This window comes from Haliaeetus albicilla, chromosome 12 (genome assembly GCF_947461875.1).
Source record: "Haliaeetus albicilla chromosome 12, bHalAlb1.1, whole genome shotgun sequence".
NCBI classification, from domain to species: Eukaryota; Metazoa; Chordata; class Aves; order Accipitriformes; family Accipitridae; genus Haliaeetus; species Haliaeetus albicilla.
In genome coordinates, this window is record NC_091494.1 from 6,363,855 (window position 1) to 6,382,149 (window position 18,295).

General features: G+C 42.3%; 1 protein-coding gene across 1 annotated transcript in view; it reads right to left on the reverse strand.

The window, feature by feature from the left end:
* The window catches only part of NPTN (neuroplastin), a 58,535-nt gene extending 42,343 nt beyond the window's left edge, over positions 1-16,192 (reverse strand). Inside the window, exon 1 of the mRNA XM_069797784.1 lies at positions 15,941-16,192. Coding sequence (XP_069653885.1) covers positions 15,941-16,028 — 88 coding nt within the window. The 5' untranslated portion in view covers positions 16,029-16,192. The remainder of the gene's footprint in view (positions 1-15,940) is intronic.
* Positions 16,193-18,295: the final 2,103 nt, after the last annotated feature.

Below are 18,295 nucleotides of genomic sequence, written 5' to 3' on the forward strand. Positions count from 1 at the left end.
CAGGTCTTTTTTCCTAGTTTCTAGCTGAAAAGAACAAAGCTTTATAGTACCAGAGAACCAGAAGAACATAGTCTAAAGAGGTAAGTTTTACTTACACCGACTTAAGTCTTTTACAAACAACTGGGAAACTTGGTATTTCACTGGGTTACTAGAAAAATGATGGAAGAAAACTGAAATACATTCCACTGTAAAACAGTAAGCAAAGCCTGATATCAACATTTAATTGCTCTCTTTGTTAAGGACCTCTAACTCGCCAATTCCCATATTTTTTCTGCAAAGGACTTAAAAGTGCTGATAACTAAAGCAGTGGTTTACATGTATAAACTAACTATTCAGATGACACATGAGGAGCAGACATGGGGTAAAAAGATGCTATTTTTGCACAAGCTTGTCCCTAAAGCGTGTTCTACAGTCACTACCATAGCTCATTTTCTACTGAGTGCAAACTCTGTTTTCAATTTATAGCTTCTTCTTTATCAAATTCTGCTTTTTCTTTTAAGCCCATCTGCTTAAGATGCGTTGAAGGAGTATAAACTAAAAAGCTCCAAGCCTCTCTGCCCTGTGAGTTTATGTATTAAAGTGATTCTCTCTGCTTTGGACATCCTGGTTGGAGAGACATTTTTAACTATCACTGCAGACATGATATTAAAGCATTCACTTCTATAGTAAGTACAGAAAAATCTCTAATTTGCTTATAATGCTTGGACCAATGCTCTCCAAATAAACAACAGATTGACAGAGAAATTATGAAGCCAGCTCTGATCACTGTGAAGCACGCGTTAACTTGCCTGTGAAACAGTTAATGGTATCTGGATCAACAGCAAGTCCATGCATTTGTTCAGTGCCTTAAAAAGCGCATACCTTCATATTTCAAAGAAAATATTAAAAGAGCATCAGTGAAGAACTGCTCCTAGCCATCTTTGAAGTAGCTCACATACACCCCAAGCAGCACAGAAGACAACATCCTAAACAGAATGATACTGAGCTATGTGACATTTCAATCACATGCTTTAAAAAAGGCAAGTCTGGGTAACTTCATTCAGCTGTTCATGTAGACCAACAACTTGCCCAACACCAATTAAATAAAAGTGGATGACAAAGCCATTTGAGCAATTCCAGGAAAATGGCAAGTTGTTCCTCACAGAGGACACACATCTCAATTCTGGCCAGCACCAGCAGAACACAAGCCAGGCCTAATATTAAAATGTCTTAAAATCCTAAAGAGGCTTGTCATCATCACGTTCCTGAATGCTACACGCATGACTAGAAAATGTTCCCCTGGGCTGACTGCAAACTGAAGGGCTCTGCGTTGGAGGACTGATGCAAGAGTCAAGTGACTTAAGGCAGTTTTCATTCTCTAGTCAACTGATTAGGGATTCAAAGCAGACATATAAGTGGTAATCAGGTTCACTAAGTATCTACGGTCTCCCTTTAGTAAGACCTTGAGCTATAAACTATTCTAATCTGAAGGCAAAAAAATCCCCTTATCTACAGACACTTACAGAACAAACAAACTGGCTGCTGGTATCAGGCACCCAACCTAATCACCTTAAGGAGCTAGGACTGTTGCTTGCCTGATACTGGCATAGCACAGGATGCTATGCCAAGCCTTTTTAAAACTATGTAATTGTGTAGCAAACACTGCTTTTGCATGCCTGGTTGTTCTAAAGAGTGCACGTTGTCAGGAAGCTGGTTCAAACGCATCAAGAAGCATTTATCACAAGAGATTTCCTTCCATGGAGAATTTGTAGACTAGTTTCTCAAAGGTTTTTCCAAAGATTAAGCTTGCATCATTCTCAGAAAAGGCAGGCATTATTCTCCTGTTATTTCCATTTATGCTTCTCCCTGGCACAACCTGGGAACAAGACGACTTACAATCATCCATGCAGGGAAGAAAAAAAATTAAATAATCCAGCATTTATTGGTTTTAATTCCTTTTAAGTCACTACAGAAATATTATCATTGCAGCTAAGGAATATACAAGAGTTTCTCTAAAGCAGAAAGATACAGGAGCAAAAAGGCTCCTGTAGATTGCCAAAAAATAATCGTTGACAACTAGGAACCCACTCCCTTGAAATAAGTGGGAAAGAATTCAGCTTCACAACACAAAAGCAGAGTTACAGTAGACAGCAATTTAAATTTGTCCAGTGCTTACATGTAACACAGCAACTGAAGCCTGCATGCTAAAGATCTCAAAAATTAATACCACTAGATTTGCATCTTAAAGATATTAAAAACACTATAAAATGCTGGTGAGGACAACAAAAAATATCTTGTGTTCAGATCAATTATTTAAAATCCTCAGACTATGCCATTAGAGAGCTAAAGGTTTAAAGTACTCCTCAATTTTGCTTTGACCTTTCCTGATACAACAAATGTGTGTTTGAAAGGAGACTGATTACATTACTCTTTAGCATGAAGGAAGCACATACTGAATGGCAAACCTTTTTTTTTCTGCTTTTATGTATTCTGCAGAAGTACAAGCTGCTCCATCTCATGCGTGATGAAGAAGCAGGACATTTTAATACACCAACCTTTTAAAAGAAATGCCCTTTGCAGAATTGTTGGATTATGTAACAGGTCACACAATCCGAGGCAGGGCTGAGAACAAGTCATTCAGGGGGAGGAAAAAAAAAAACCAACCTCTATGTGCACAAGAAATGCTATTAGCAGAAGGTATAATACATTTTAGGTACAATACATTTTTAAATGTAAATTAGAGTTCAACTTTTAACAGAGCAAGATCTGCCTAATAACAATATTTAAAATACTGGCCCCACTGCAGGAGATGGGGTTAGAGCAGGGATGCTTTATTTACTTCAAAAGTTTATGCTCTCTGTAGCTGGACAGAATTACTGCCTACTAACTTCTAACTTCAGAGTAACATCTCTAGCAGGTCAGGTCTTGATCTCCCTCGTCAGACAAGCTACACAGTGTATACATGCAACAGTGGACAGCCCAAAGACAGGCTATTCTCCAGGAGAACATCATTATGGCATTCCAGTTACAGGGAAGAAGGCAGCAGTAAGGAAATGTATTAAAAAGTAGCAGAGATGCCACTATTTGTTTGCCAGATTTACACTCCTTTGCAAATTGAGAGATACTTGTTCCAAGCTGCATTTTTGAATAATATTTTTTCCCCGAGCCATTTCTACAGAGCAGTTCAGCTTCTCCCTGTTTTGACACATCTATTACCCTAAAAACATGCCTTTGACCAGAGGAAGGCTTTGCTAACTCGGACATCCACATCAAGCTGTGGATGTACCAACACTTACCACTTGTATATAGGACATGCCAATAGAAATAGCCTTGCCCTTCTCACCGCTTTGTGCCAGTACATGTGGCTGCATCAGGGTTATGTCATAAATCGGATCCTAACTTGGACCGGGGTTTGATCTCACATGGCCTACTGACACTGCTTAGATTATTAGTACAAAAATAAACTTCTGAGGGCAGTTCTTCTACAGCATCAAATATCGCTATTTGAGATGAAATTCAAGTTCCATATCAGCCAAGATTAACGCAAGCCTAACTGGTGATTACCCACACTGCGCATCCTAATCCACACACAGAAATCACCTTCCTGCAGCCAAAGACTGCTCATCACAGGGGACTGAGCCACTCAGATCTCCTGACTTTGTCCTCACACCTCACACAAATTACATTCTGAAGGGCAACAAAACCCCCCAAAACGCTAGTCATGGTTAAAGGGGTCCATTTTTGAGCTTCTGGGTTTCCTAGCTAAGAGAGTCAGCCTTCCAGCTTTAAACACAGCCTACAGCCCTCTTTACTAGACTCCCCTACTCCTTCTTTTGCAGCAAAAGCAGCAATCCAATTAAGGGCCAAGCAGATTTTGACTCTTCAAGTAAGCAGCATAAAAGGGAGCTGACATAAAATACTGAGAGAAACCTGTTCCTTTGTTCAGAATAAAGAAGAAAATTTACAAAACACCACCACCATGCTACCAGTACTAATTATGGGACAGGGGTGGGGGAGGGAACCCAAAACTGTATCTGCTGTAAAGCTTCTGCAAGAATAAAACAGGTGAAGCCCCCTAACAGTTCATTAAGCAGTCTTTAAACATTAATTCATAAATTCTTCTGATTTTTTTCAACTCAGCAGCAGTACCACCACATCACTGATAAAATGCATTTACGCAGATAGCTTGATGGGAGTAAAAACCAGAAACTTCAAAGGCAAAGGTCTGAGATGGCTTCACTACAAAACTGATGAGAAAGGAAAGAAAAAAGTACCATACAGAAGTCAGTGGCAAGATCCAGCATGCCCCAACCATTAAGAGAACACAAGTCCAGCCTACTCAAGATACCAGGGAATCCAGACCCAAAGCTAACATATATTTAAATAAGTGTTTAACTACATTTTAGGGATTTTTTGGTGTTTGAGTATAAATGGTGACCTAAACAATTTGGTTAAAATCTAATTTGAATCATCTCCCTATACTCAAGTAAAAAAGGTACTACTACTATTTTATATTACAGCACTGCTAAAGAGCTGTTGTACTTAACATGATGACAACGCTAAAAAGTCTCACATGCTCTTGAACCAAAGACCACATTAAATCGTGCAGTCACTTTACAACAGCATTAAAAGATATTGTTTAAATATCTTACTAGAGACTAGACAAAAGCACTGAAAGAATTTATCCTGTAGCAGGCCCTTAACAGTGGTGGTCGTGGCAAGAATGTAAGAACAGGGCAAGCATGTAGTGATCTTCTGCCGGCCATCAAAAGTTTGCTGCTGAGGGTTTTCCTAAACTAAAGGTGTTTTCATTGCCATCTTAGAGCAAGTTTACATTTCCACAAAGAAACCAAAAAGCTTTATATAGTAATTTTCCATCTCTGAGAGGCAAGAACTCCGTTTCAGTTTGCAAAAAGAGGATGACAGTGTGATATTTGGAAAACCCTTTGGGAATTATAAATCCACTTCATTTTGTCACACTGAGGCCCCAAAACAGGAGAGCAGCAATGCAGGACAAGGCATGCTCATACTGGTACTGACTGGGCAGCCAATGCCAGATTAACATTTGGTAGGTGCTGTTAAAAGGATAAATCATCTCTGCAGTTAATTTGCTGCCTAGAAGAGGCATAAATAGAGGCAACAAAAAAGAGTGTGATAATGCTTAGCTGAAAACCATTAATGCAGGCCACTGACAAACAACTATAACTCCCAGACACTTACTGTGTACTAAAAAGCCACATAACTTATTTTATCTACTTAAAGCAAGATTTGAGAAGATGAAGATGGAGGTACAGGGAAAAGAGAATACTTTAACAAGTACTGTATTCATCCATAGCCTTTTAAAGTTCCTGCCTTGGCCATTATGGCTCAAGATTGGGGTCACTAAATTGATCCTGGTATTGCTAAAAATAGGAGCTTCAGGAGTCTGAGACCCAAAACATGCAGCTTTGCTTAAAGCTATCTTATACCCCTAAGTGAGACCATAAGTTGCTACTGAGCAACACAGAACTTGCAACAAAGTGTTGAAAAACCTGTCAGTTAAAAATTTAACAAATTAAGTCTGAAAGTCAACCATCTATACCATATATCTAAGTCTCATATTAGGTTCAGTACCCTCAAAACTGGGGAGAGATGCGAACTGTCCCATCTACATCAAGCAGTTTGTTTCTGGAAGCAAACAGCCAGGAAGGGAATGCTGCATTACCACATGCTGTCCTCTCTGCCAAAAGTTACAGGGGAAAAAAATGGGGAGAGTTGCACTGTAACCAATCTAAACACAAATAACACAATAGAAGGAAATGAAAATATTTATACTACTGTCATGTTTGACAACAAGCAGAAAAGGTCTCACAGTACCAAATGGTTACAGCCAGGTACTCAAGCATCATTCCCAACCATTGTGCATAAAGAAAGAATTGGCACAAATATGGTAAAGCTCAAATAATTCCAAAAATACAAGGGTTAGAGGTGATAGCACTTAAACTGGAAGGGGAAATCCAAAGGTGAATGTGACCTAAAAAAGCATTATATGATAGGTGCCAGTTATCAACAGAAACACAAACCCAAATTTAGAAGGGAGAGAAGACAATTTTGTGAAACACAACTTTTTTTGGCAGTTCTGAAAACACTGGTGTCAGGCCAGAGACTGATGGTCACCCCCAGGCCTGTGCAAAGAGGTGAAGCTTGTAAGAGCAAAAGGGCAAGTACCCCAAATGAAACAAGATAAACAGAAATAACTTGCAGGGTTAGTTTCTAGATTACGGGGACCAAACAGGCACAAAGTACTGCACTTCTTAAAGCAAAATGAAGCACAAAGAGAGTGGCAACCTGAACGTATTTTTCTTAGTGCAGATGTAGAATGATTATACAAAAGAAAAGCTCTCCAAGTAAAACTAAAATGTCTATTTGTTCAAATAACTGCCAAAGACAATCCTTTCACCTGCAATTTGGAAGTATGTGCACCAAGTCCTCCAGTATGCCTGAGACACACTCAGATTCTACCATTAGGTTAAACAAAAATCACTTGTTTCTAATGGGATGGGTCACATACAGCATAGCAGACGGTAACAACTCTGCTCACTTTGTCAGACTCCCCCCACCACCACCACCAATGAACATGCAGTGGTGCGGGGGGGAGGAAGCCTGACCAGGCAAGGCAAGCCCTAGCTTTCCAAATATACATAAATAGGGAGAAGTCCGTCCAGAGGAGACTTCCAAAGACCAGGTGCAGACTGGCTCCGAGTCACAAAACCAAGGTGTTCAGCTGCTTTGGGACTTTGAAAACACTTCCCCAAGGCAACTCTCTTCTAGTGAAGTGGTAAGCCTCAACAGCAACTAACCGCTGAACTCACTGTTTGTGTAGCCTGGCAGTCATACCAAGAGGAAGAAGTTAGCTGCAGAATTTGTCTTACCATATGCAAACACTGAATAAAATGATATCTCCAAATAATGAGCTTATTTATTTCCTAGAGTCATTAAGGTAGTTTGTCACAAGTATAAACTAAGATGCCTGATAGAGCCTACACTGCAAGTCTTCAGCTACAAACTTGAGAAACAGGATAATGCCTCACTCAGAATAAAAGTTTGCTTATTTGGTGACTATCTGACTTAAAACTGCAACTTGTACATCCTGTTACATTTCTGACTTGCTTTATATTTATTTATTTATTTATTCTCTCCATGTCATTTATTCCTGGCTTTGTTTGATCTCAACCTCTTAACCCTATCCTCAAACCTCACTGGAATAGTTTTCAATCTTTTCTGCTATACCCTCCCCTTTCTAAATAAAGATTACACAGGACTGCACAGAGTAAGAATCAGCGCAGAACTAAGAAACATTTCAAGTTACATACTGTGATATAAGTTTTTCCCACTTCAAACTAGACCCCCAAAATGTGAATTAATATGTCATCTTACTTCTAGAAAAATCATACAGACACGTAATACTATAAAGTGTGAGAGTGGGAGTCAGCTGCTTGCAACCTTGGATGCTTAAAGAAAAGGAGAGAGAGGACAAAATAATACTAAGTTCCCTGAGAAAGACTGCTTTAGGTAAACTTTCTGTATATACAGGTTAGAATACCTCAAGCAGAAATCAACAACCAAAGTGTAACAAACAGAAATCTACTGCCCTTGCTTGAAGATACATAAAGACAAGATCAACAACATACTGCAAAACTGTATGTTATGGATCTTCTAATTCCTTGTTCCATCAGCCTGCATTACCTCCTGGTAACAATGATTCTAACCTGCTCAAACAGGGAATTGAAATCAGTCCATCTTCTGTAACACTATGGATTTTTAGCACCAGGCTACCCTCACCCCACCAATAATTCAGGGGAAAAGATAATCCTTGCACACACAGGAGCCTGGCTAATCTTGTCAGTCTTGTGCCCAAGACAAGAGACCAGCTTTCACGGTGCCATGGAAAGCTATGTATCACAGATCAAAGTAATCCCCATGTGGCATTTATTTTGTCCTCTTCTACAGTTCTATTAACTATCCTTTACTGTACTGAGAAAAAAACAAACAGAAAACAAACACACTCGTATCCAATTCTCATGGCATCTTGCACAATCTTCAGATGCTGTATCAAGGCACCCTCCTTTCCCTTCCAAACCAAGCAACCCTAACTTACACGACCACCTCTGGAGCAATTGCTCTTTTAAGCTCTGGACTGTAATATTAATTTCAGATGTTCCTCAAGCAAGAACGTATCACATAATATTTTGAACACTTATGTCAGTCATTACATACTATGTTTAGCATCACAGAAAGACAAGAGCTTCTTAACAGTACAACACTTGCATGAATTTAACGAGACTAACAGAAACAGTGCAGCTGAACTCCTATTTATAACTGCATTTGAAGTGGTTTAGCATCACTTAATTCATTATTAGGAGTTTTGAATGAGTATGACAGGCATTAAAATACTTCTACGTTCACAACTTGAACCTTCTAAGGTAGATTATCCTAGTTAACTACCACAAAGCTTTTCTAGAAAACTAGGCCAAAAAAAAAAAAAAAATCCAAGAGTGATCAGTCAATATGGTATCTACTTGCTTTTTAAAAATGCACTCAAGCATCTGCTTTTTCAAACTCCTGCTGTACGCCTTCACCAAATTATTTCAGTCTGCCTTTGGTCTGCCATGATGTCTGTTGGGAGCCTACTGCATTGCCAAAATCCTTGTCAAGCTCTTTTCTAGACATTTAAGTTCCATTTTCTCTTTTTTAATTTAAAATATATTCTTTGTCAGTTTTACCAACCCCCCAGAATTAAATCCTTCTTCACCCACTTCTACTGCTGAAGTTTTGGACTGATTGCATCTTTTCACACCTTCCCTTTTCTAGTCCATTATATTCCCCTTACTCTTATTTTCTCACGTCTTCAATATGCCTGTTAGAAAATGCATTTAGTTTAGGTTTCCAAACAAACGCACAGGCTATAGGGATAGCCACCATGATCCCTCTGTGTACTGAAAGCTAGCAATAATTCACCAAGCGTGGGAAGCAGCTATGCTACTTTGCTACGCCAAGTAGCACTTCGGCTCAATAGATTCATTAATGTGGCATTTTAAAACATGTAATGTTAAACAAGCCTATGCTAATTAGAGCAATCTAAGACCTTCTTTTTTTTCTTTATTCAAACCAGAACAGGACATTATGATCTAATTTTCCTCTACAAAAAGGCCTCACAATGCAAATCCATTTAGCTAGTCACCTACAGTCTTGGGCACTTCCTTCCTCCTCATCTGGAAAATTTGTTCTTTCAAAACATCCCTGCTCCTGCTTTTTCTTTGATATATCGAAATGCTTCCAACTTGATATCAAAAGCTAACACAGTTGATATAAACATTGTGTCCCTGAGACTCCATCTTATATACTGAAGTTCCAACTACACCTCCAAAGAGCAGAAGACGACAGATGCCTCTTCCTCCCTCCTTCAAAAGCAGCTGCAAAGTAGAGATCTCTGCTATCCTATCCCATTTCAAGATCAAACCCATTAAGAAGAGGATAAAGGCTCTCCTATCCTACAGCTCTTCAACAGTGTGCCATTTGGGGTCATATTTACTCAACATCTGCTTCCCAGGATCAGAGCCCATTGTTCACACTTTACCCCATGCATACACACCTTCCAGCAGCCAAAATACTATGCTGACATGATGGTGCTGTTTTCCACTGCATTCTGAACAGGAATGGTGGGGGGAAAAAAAATAATCCCATCTTGCTCTCAAAAAACTTCTCATTCTTAATTATAGCAGATCTACAGCTTCTGAGACCATATGATGAAGAACCCTTCACAGCTTCAAAAGTTATTGTCTTTTCTCTTGAATGAGTTTGCGTCAGTGCGTAAGCGGTGACTTCAACCACACAGATGACCCAAATAAGCTTCAAGCTTATCAACAGGGCATGAATTTTTAAAAGTCTACAGTAGTTATCCTACTAGGGGATAAATACCTCCAAGTTTTGGCACAGATAGAGACATTCAATCCAGGTTGGAATTATATTTAAACTCACTCTCCTTCAACACCAAAAAAAGACCATGTGGTACAAGACATCAAAAAAATTGTTTAACTTATGAGTGGAAATAGATTTAACATATTTTTAAAGGCACACAAATAATGTTTCAGACAATTATCACGATTTGAACAACTGGATGTTATATTTGATACAGAGCTTTGATAACTCCTGAGTTATGTTTTAACAGCCATTCTCCCTCCTCCAACTTTATACAAGTCAGGTTTCATATTCTAGAATTAACAGGGAAAAATGACAAGCCACTACAATCATTATGAAATACTGGTAAGCAGCTTGTTTTAAGAAGTTTGACTGAACACATAAAGGCTGTCCTCAAGCATCTAATATACGGTGTGCAGGATCAGATACTAAATCTGCACTTTCAGCCCCCAGCTCTGGCAGCAGGGGCAGCACCTTAACCACTGATGGGTTTCTGCAAGCAACCTCAGCACAACTTTGGCGTGGGCAGAAAGCTCAGGTACACAGAAAAGACTGGAAGGAGATACTATCATCACGTATGCCATTCAAAACAAAGTATGACCATAGTGATAAACAGTCTCAGTGAAGAGCTCTACAACCAGATTACAGGTTGCTTTGGAAAGTTTGGGGGTGTCAAGCTGCTGGGTTTAATTCAACTCCTTCTGCAGTACTTGTGGAAGATGGGTGAACGGAAAAGGGCAGACAGTGCCCATGTTTAAAACATTAAAATGGAAAGACCGTGGAATCGCAGACCAGTCAATCCAATTTCAGCCTCCAGAAAGAACAGAAGAAATCTGCTTGGAAGTGCTCAAAAATGGAGAAGGGCTCAGGGGAGGGAGGAACCGAGCTGTATTGCCTACCTGAGGTTTGAGACAGCTTGCCCACAACAATCTGACCTCCTACTGTAAAGATAATAAAAACCAAAGGTGACTCTAGAGGAGAAAGAACAGACACAGTTTTCCTAATTTTAGTAAAGCTTTTAATACTGCCCTATACAAGCGCCTCATAACCAAAAATAAAATCTCATTAATGTAGCTTGGTGTACCATGTTTATGATTTCTATGAGATAAAGTACATGAACAAGTAGATGGCAAACGGAATGAAGTAAGACTGATGATGGGCTAGAGGGTCACTTAAGCTGATAAAACCAAAGCAAGCTAAAGTAGGGGTGCATGCTCAAGCAGGTAAAATAGGACTTTTGACAACTGGAGGAAGACATCAGAAGTAGGTGAGACGCCGCTTAATAAGAACATCTAAGAACTACTTGGTTTAGGCAGTAAAGGAATGCAAAGTAGCAGTCCTGCAATGCAAGATCCATCCACTGTAAAGGATCCCACTGGACGCGAGTCAATCATGTTTTAGTGTAAGAAACCATTTGTCCCATGATGCAAATGGGAATGCCATATGCAAGACACATTGAGTGATCCTTCCACTCCACTGAATCTCAGTCTGGTCCCAACTGGAAGTATGTCCAGTTTTACACACCACACTCCAGAAAACGTGACTGAAGAAAATCCACAGAAAAGCACCAGAACAGCCAGGAAAATACGACTTACCAAGAACGACCATGACAATTAAGTACAGAAAGTAATTACTGATGAGAAGGTAACACCCTCTTCCCCACTCTAAATTGCATGGACAAAAAGAATAAAAAGCCTAAAATGGTAAGAAAGCAGGTTTAGAGAAGAACTTCACTGCTAATAGATAAGCAGAAAGAGTTTTATCTAATTTTCAGTCTTAACTGTGGGAGCTGCAGCACCTCCAGCACTTGAAGTTAAAAAGAGTTTGAACACTGGCTTTACAACCCAACGATGAGTCACAAGGCTAGCATTGTCCTTTACAATACAAGTTTTTACAATTGCCTCCTCTAAAGTAGTACTTGCAGCAAAAGAAACAGCCCATTGTGAAGGAGAGAATGCACCTCATTCATGAATTTAACAAGAAGGAGTCTTCATACAGTGAGGACAGTTAACACTCTCAGTGTACTTCATCATTGAAAAGTAGTTCCACTGAGTCCCTCGATTTGAACTGTTTCTCAACATAACTAAAACTATTGTTTGAAATGTCAGTACTAGCAGTTATTGCCTTTTTACCTGTTAGCTGAGATCTGTCAGAATTCGGTGCAATTTTCAAGTGTATAGTCATATTGCTTGTATTTAAGTTTCCTTTGCGGGAGTTGTAGGAGGAAGGAGAATAGCAACGGTGGGAAAGAGAACAGAACTTTGAACATTTTCCTCGATACTCAGCCCACACTCACACTCTATAAATGCTGTATGAAACTGTTTCTTAGTTTTATCTGGGGACCATTAAAATCATATCAAAATACAATCAGTGCAAAATGGATGAGAATCAGCGGTCAGAAATAGCATTACAAGGATTAAAGCAAGGTGTTTCACTTGCTTTTTTAAGAAGAAACTCATTTTAAGAAGCTACTCTTCCTCATTTTATGGTCATTTCTATACTGATTTCTGCCAACAGAAAAGCCATGTTTTATTTTCAGCCAGCTAGTTATCTCCTTCTCCCTCATCCAAACAGAGGAAGAGCAGAGCTAAACAAGTACCACCTAACTTAGTTTGGTTTTATTTCCACTTATGTCTAGCTTTGAATAACCCAAGCAATTTTATTAAGTCAGCTTTCCGTTTTAAAAATGTGATGAAGTTTAAGAATTTCCTCCTCTATACAATATGTGATAAAGTCTGGTTTTAAGCGCACTTTGCCAGAGCAAAGCTCTGAAAAGGGAAGAACTTGAAAAATTGCTAGCAATTCAACTCACATGTTGGTGTGCTGTAGAAACACTGCAGATTTCATGGGGGCAGTCCAAGCATCTATTTTAGACAACAGTAAAAATACAGCCATGCTCCTTTAAATCCAAACACTCTAAGGTGAAAGTATTAACACACTGAAGTCTTTATTTTTAAACAAGCAGCTGGAGAAACAGAGATATTGCAAAGGTTAAAAACCAAGCAACATGTTATTCGTCACCAAACAGTAAGTCAAGCACCATTCCATAAGGAGGACGCTGTCTGTTTTGGAGCGCTAAAGTGATTTTCCAACAAATACCAGTTGGAAACTACAGGTTTAACACAGATCTTCTTGACAGACTGGCTTTTTCCAGCTGTTCCTCCTCATGCTTCCTCATCTCTCTTCCAACCCTCCTTTCTGTCACTTCAACTAAACTATGCTCTGGATACAAGTGACAAGCTAGCGTGCATCAGAAATGCAGCCTTGAAGAACCTGACAAGTTTCTCAGAAGAATGTTCAGGAAAAGTTAAATTTCTGACACGCAAATTTTTCTGTGATCTTTAGGTGTTTATGCAAGAGCTTTAAAAATAATCCATACAAGTGTCAAAAACCTACTTCCAGTTTTTGTAAGCTTAAATCTATAGGTGACTGATTCAAAACTTTCTGAATTGCATTCACTCTGGAAAAATCCCTGGCAATTCAACAGTGATCTCCTGTCAGAAGCAGAAAAAAGGCTGCTTCCCACAGACATTCAGGATTCCACTTGGCATTTGCTGTGCCAGGTGAGTGGTGACCTGCCCTGCAGTTTCAAAAGTACATTACCATTCCTTTATCATCCTAAACTCACATGGTGTTACTATACGTTCAACAGCACTTTGACTATCACCTTTCATTACACTGACAGCTCCATATCAATAATAGATAATGCGATTCTTGCATATATGCTTTGGGATCCTTCCATATACCTTCAAAGCACACATCTGTGTGTTAGATACACTTTGTTTTTAAAAGAGCTGTCACTGACATACTTGCATGTGCCTGTTCAAACCACCAAAATAATTTTTCTAATGACTGACAAGGAGTTTACATAATTCAGGAAATGGCTATACCTATTCTTCATGCCAAAGCAAAAGAGGAATTGTTCCGTTTCATGAAGCAACTCACTGGCCATTATTTGCTGAAAGAAAACAGCTCCTCTGTGGCAGGGCCTACAATCTTTAAATGTTTCCCTCTGTTACAAGAGCATTCAAATTGGGGTAAAAATTCAACAGCAGCAATAAACCTTATTCAGAAAGATCTCTATCTTTCACTTGGCTTGAAAGTGCTCTACTCCTTTCCAAGAAGATTTTCACTCGTCTGTGTAAACTCCTACAGCAGTACAGATACTCAGAGTCTCCCTTACCACTTAATTGCTTGGATGACCCTAGTTAACCAAATAAAAATTAATGAGCTTTCAGGATACACCTGGGGTCTGCAGTCTTACTTCATGCCAAGATCTGCTACTGCTTGGTTAGCTACATGTCAGGAATGGAAGTCATAATTAAGACATGGAAAGGCTAAAGCTTTCCATCTATCCCCAAAAACGTATTTCATTGTTGACCTCCAGACATATAACTACAGTCAAACACCAAACGTTTGCACTGCCTACCAGGTATTTGGAATTGTTATACCAGGTGCCAGCATCTGACACCTTGCCTGCTAACTCTGCACAGGAACAGCTTCAGGCAAACGACCTATTTAACTTGCATGTCAGAAGACCACTGCCTCACTCCACCTAAATACAAAGGGAAACACAGCATCGGCAGATTAACCCTGCCACAATGATGCTCAGATGGCACAGCTATCACAGGAAGCAGACAGCATCTCTGCAACAGAGAGCCAGACTTTAACCACAACTCGGCCCAAGTAGCATGGTCCTGGGAGCTCATGGAAGTCAGGTCCTTAATTCTCACTGAACTCCAGTGGGATTTGCCAGACTCTTTTAGGTTCCACAAGTAGTCCCTTATATTGCAGAAAGCCTACAGTTTTCATTCATGTAGCGTGGATGCCAAAGCTTCTTCTGTTTGGTTAACAGAGACAGACATGAGGCTCAGTTCTGGTTTCAGACTGCAAAATCTGCACATGCTAAGGCAATAATTCTGATCTGGGATCTTTGGGACATTATTTCTTTCACCTACATCTCTCCTATCATCAAATATGCTGAAAGCCTCAATGTCTCTTCTAGAGCAAACAGCCAATGAAGCTGACCTCATGCTGCAAGGCAAAATTCACCTCAATAGAAGGAAAATGCTAGGACTGAATATCTGCAGAACAGAAAGGAAAGAGAGAGAAAGAAGGATGAAACAATGAAAACTTGTGTGGGATTGGTATATTAGTAAGGTATCCCTTCCTTCTAGATAAATTTTCCCAACGCACATAGATCGGAGTCTCTTGTGAGCCAAGATCCCTGCCCTTCACAGCATTTACAGGCCAAAGCATCCCTGACATTCGTTTCACCATGATGCTGCATAAGAAGCTGCTCCAGAAAGACTGTGCTCGGGCACTTCTGGAGCAGACAAAACCTGCCTTCGTGGCTCGCTCTCCTCTTCAGATGGCACGATAAGACACGCATTTTTATAAGCGCTGCAGGACCTTCCTTCAAACAGAAGGCTCGCACTCGGTTAGGCCAGCCTCTTGGCCCTGCTTCATTCTGCCACTAATTGTCATGCACTTGGCTGCAAACTCATCAGGGAGGAGGCATGCCGCGCTAGATTTAGCTCATGCTATCCTACAAGGAAGAGAGAAGGGTGGGGGTTTTTTTTTTTTTCCTCCTTCTTTTACGCTCCTATCAGAGGACCTCTTTAGTTGCTAAGGAACTACGGTTTTATTGCATTATAAATGATTTAAGGCAGCCCGGCAGATGCAGGTTTAGTAGGCGGGAGGAGATGTTCCATTTTACCGGCAGCACGAGACGCCTCAGGAGAAGCGCGCGGGGGGGGGGGGGAGAAGGAGAAACCGCCGCGGTGCGGCCCTGTCAGCCCTCCCCCCCTTCTTCCCCTGAGGGATCCGAAAACACGGGGGGGGGGGGGTGTTCCCCCCCAAACCCAGGGTCGGGGACAACACCCCCCTCCGCACCCGGGCTGAGGGGACGTCCGCGGAGCCCAGGGTGTCGTCCCCCCGCCGTAGCCGCCCCCATAGCAACGCGCCCCCCCGTCCGACCGTCCGTCCCCCCCGCCGCTCTCACCGTTCTGCGCCGCGGCGGGTCCCGGTAGGATCGCGGCCGTCACCAGCAGCAACGAGAGGGCAGCGGGGAGCGGCCCGGAGCGCGGCATCCTCCTGTTCCGCGGCCGGGGAGGGGAAGCAGGAGGAGGAAGGGAGCGGCGGAGGAGAGGAGAGGGGAGGGGAGGGGGGGGTCGGGCGGGCGGCGGGGAGCGAACCGGCTCCGGCTCCGTCCTTCTCCGCCGACCTCCTACCGCAGCACACCACCCGCTCTCGCGACGCCGCCGCCGCCTCTCGCGAGATTTGGCCGGGGGCGGGGGGGGCGACGCGCGCGCGCGGCGCCGGCGGTGTGTGTGGCGAGGTGGGGGGGGGTGTCACGCGTCAGGCAGCCCGCCCCCCTCCTCTTCCCCTCCCATCCCCCCAGCCGCCATGTTGTGGACGTTCCCTCAGGCCCCGCGATCCCCCTTTCCTGAGGCGCTGAGCTCCCGGGACGGCGGCGGGCTGCCCGGGCCTCGCACCGGCGCTGAGGGTTTCGCTTGAGGCTGTGGTCCCCTCAGGGGTGCTGGGGGTGGCATGGCGGAGTGGGGGGAAGTCCATCCCGCTGGATGGTCGGAAAGGTGCGGTGTGAGGAGCACCACACGCCTCTTCGCTTCTGTTCTTTGTGGGCTTAAAATGCCGGTAGACGGAGGGGAAGGCAGGCCAAGGGCCAGTACTTTGGCTCCAGTCCGAGTTGCAAGGGTAGTTAAGAAGTTTTACGTGCCCGTCTGCAGGGGCTGGGGGTGTTGGAAGAACGCAAAATCCACCCCAAAGGGCTCAGCTTTAGGTCCACGCACCCATGAAAGACTGAAATGACTTTAAACGCCATTTTATCAATCACTGCTACTCGTTTATATAAAAAAAATAAAATCGTTAATGTGTTTTTTTCCAAGGGCCCTGTCCTTTTTGCACAGGTCGGAAACCAAGGAAGGTGTTTGCCCCAGGTTAGTGGTGGAGTTGGGGGCAGAAAAAACAAAAAGCTCACTCGCAGTTCACCAGACCTGTCAAGCATCCCTAAAAATGACTGCTGATGAGCTTTGGGCAGGTTTTCTCTTTATTTTCCTGTCTGTAAAACACAGATACCAGGTCAGATCTACTCTTTACACTTTGGTTGCTTTGCGCTGCACTGGTGACCCAAGCTGATGGTAAGCCCAGTGTCGCTATTTAAGCTGGATTTCTGACTGCTCTCCCTCATGGGATGGCACAACCAGCTGGAGCCTGCTGCTGAATGCTTGTCACTCTGATGCGCATCCAAAGCAGGGAGATACAAGAGTTGCAGGAGACCGTGGGACAGACCAGCAGAGAAGGATGCCGGAAAAAAAAAAGCAGAAAATCTCTCAAAAACAGATATTCTGCTTTCTGCCAAGTCCTCTCTTTCCAATCTTCTGCAGGCATTCGTGAACCCACAACGGGGCGGACTGGAGGAGTGGGCGCAGCACCTGCTTGCCTTGTGGTGGTAACATCCAAAACAGTCATAATTCCTCACACCACTCTACCACTGCAGCAAGAGCTTGTTTGACCAGGGCACAGCCTGCAGCGGCTGCACAGATTGTGCCCTTGCTCCCCCTCTTCCCTCGAAGCAGCCGCTTGACTTGGCATCCCACATCCTTTACCCTGGCCTGGTAATTCTCAGCTGATCATTAGCAAACAGACTCAGAGTCCTTTTACTGTTGTTGTGACTCAAAACACTGAAAAGGAGGATCAGACACCTTTTTCATGAAGACCCTGCTGCTCGCTTGAAGCCAGTGAAATTGCTGCTCCAGCACTTCAGGATTTCCACGATGATCCTGAGCTTAACGACTGCAGCTTCACAGGGGTGAAGTCACATGTGAGAAGCATTTGGGCATGTGCTAGTGCTGTAATAATCCTGGCTGCCCCTAACTCTCCAAGGATGCCGTGGTGCTAGATTTGATGTGCATCATATATTCCACTGAGCCGTGTATCCTGTCCTGGAGAATTTCCATGGTGCATTTCCATGACTCACTATTCATGCCAGCTGAATTATCTGTGACACTACTTTTTGTTTTCTTGCCGTGGTGCAGAAACATCCTCTTTTTCCCTCTTTGTGGGACAGTTCTGACAGTAGCCCTTGCACACCAGAAGGAATGGGCAAAAAGATCCAGAAATTAGGGTGTCACACAGTGGTGTCCTTCTTTCTGCTTCTTGCATGCTGTTTTGCCTGCTGAATATTAGCTCCAGAGGATTTTGCTGTAACTCTCCTTTTTGCAAACACCCACTCGGTAGTAGGCCTTACCTACACTCTACTGTTTTCCAAGTTTGGAACTAGTTAGCGCTGTACTTGCCTCTCAGCATGGTTTGTATCTGCACAGTAATACTTGTTTCG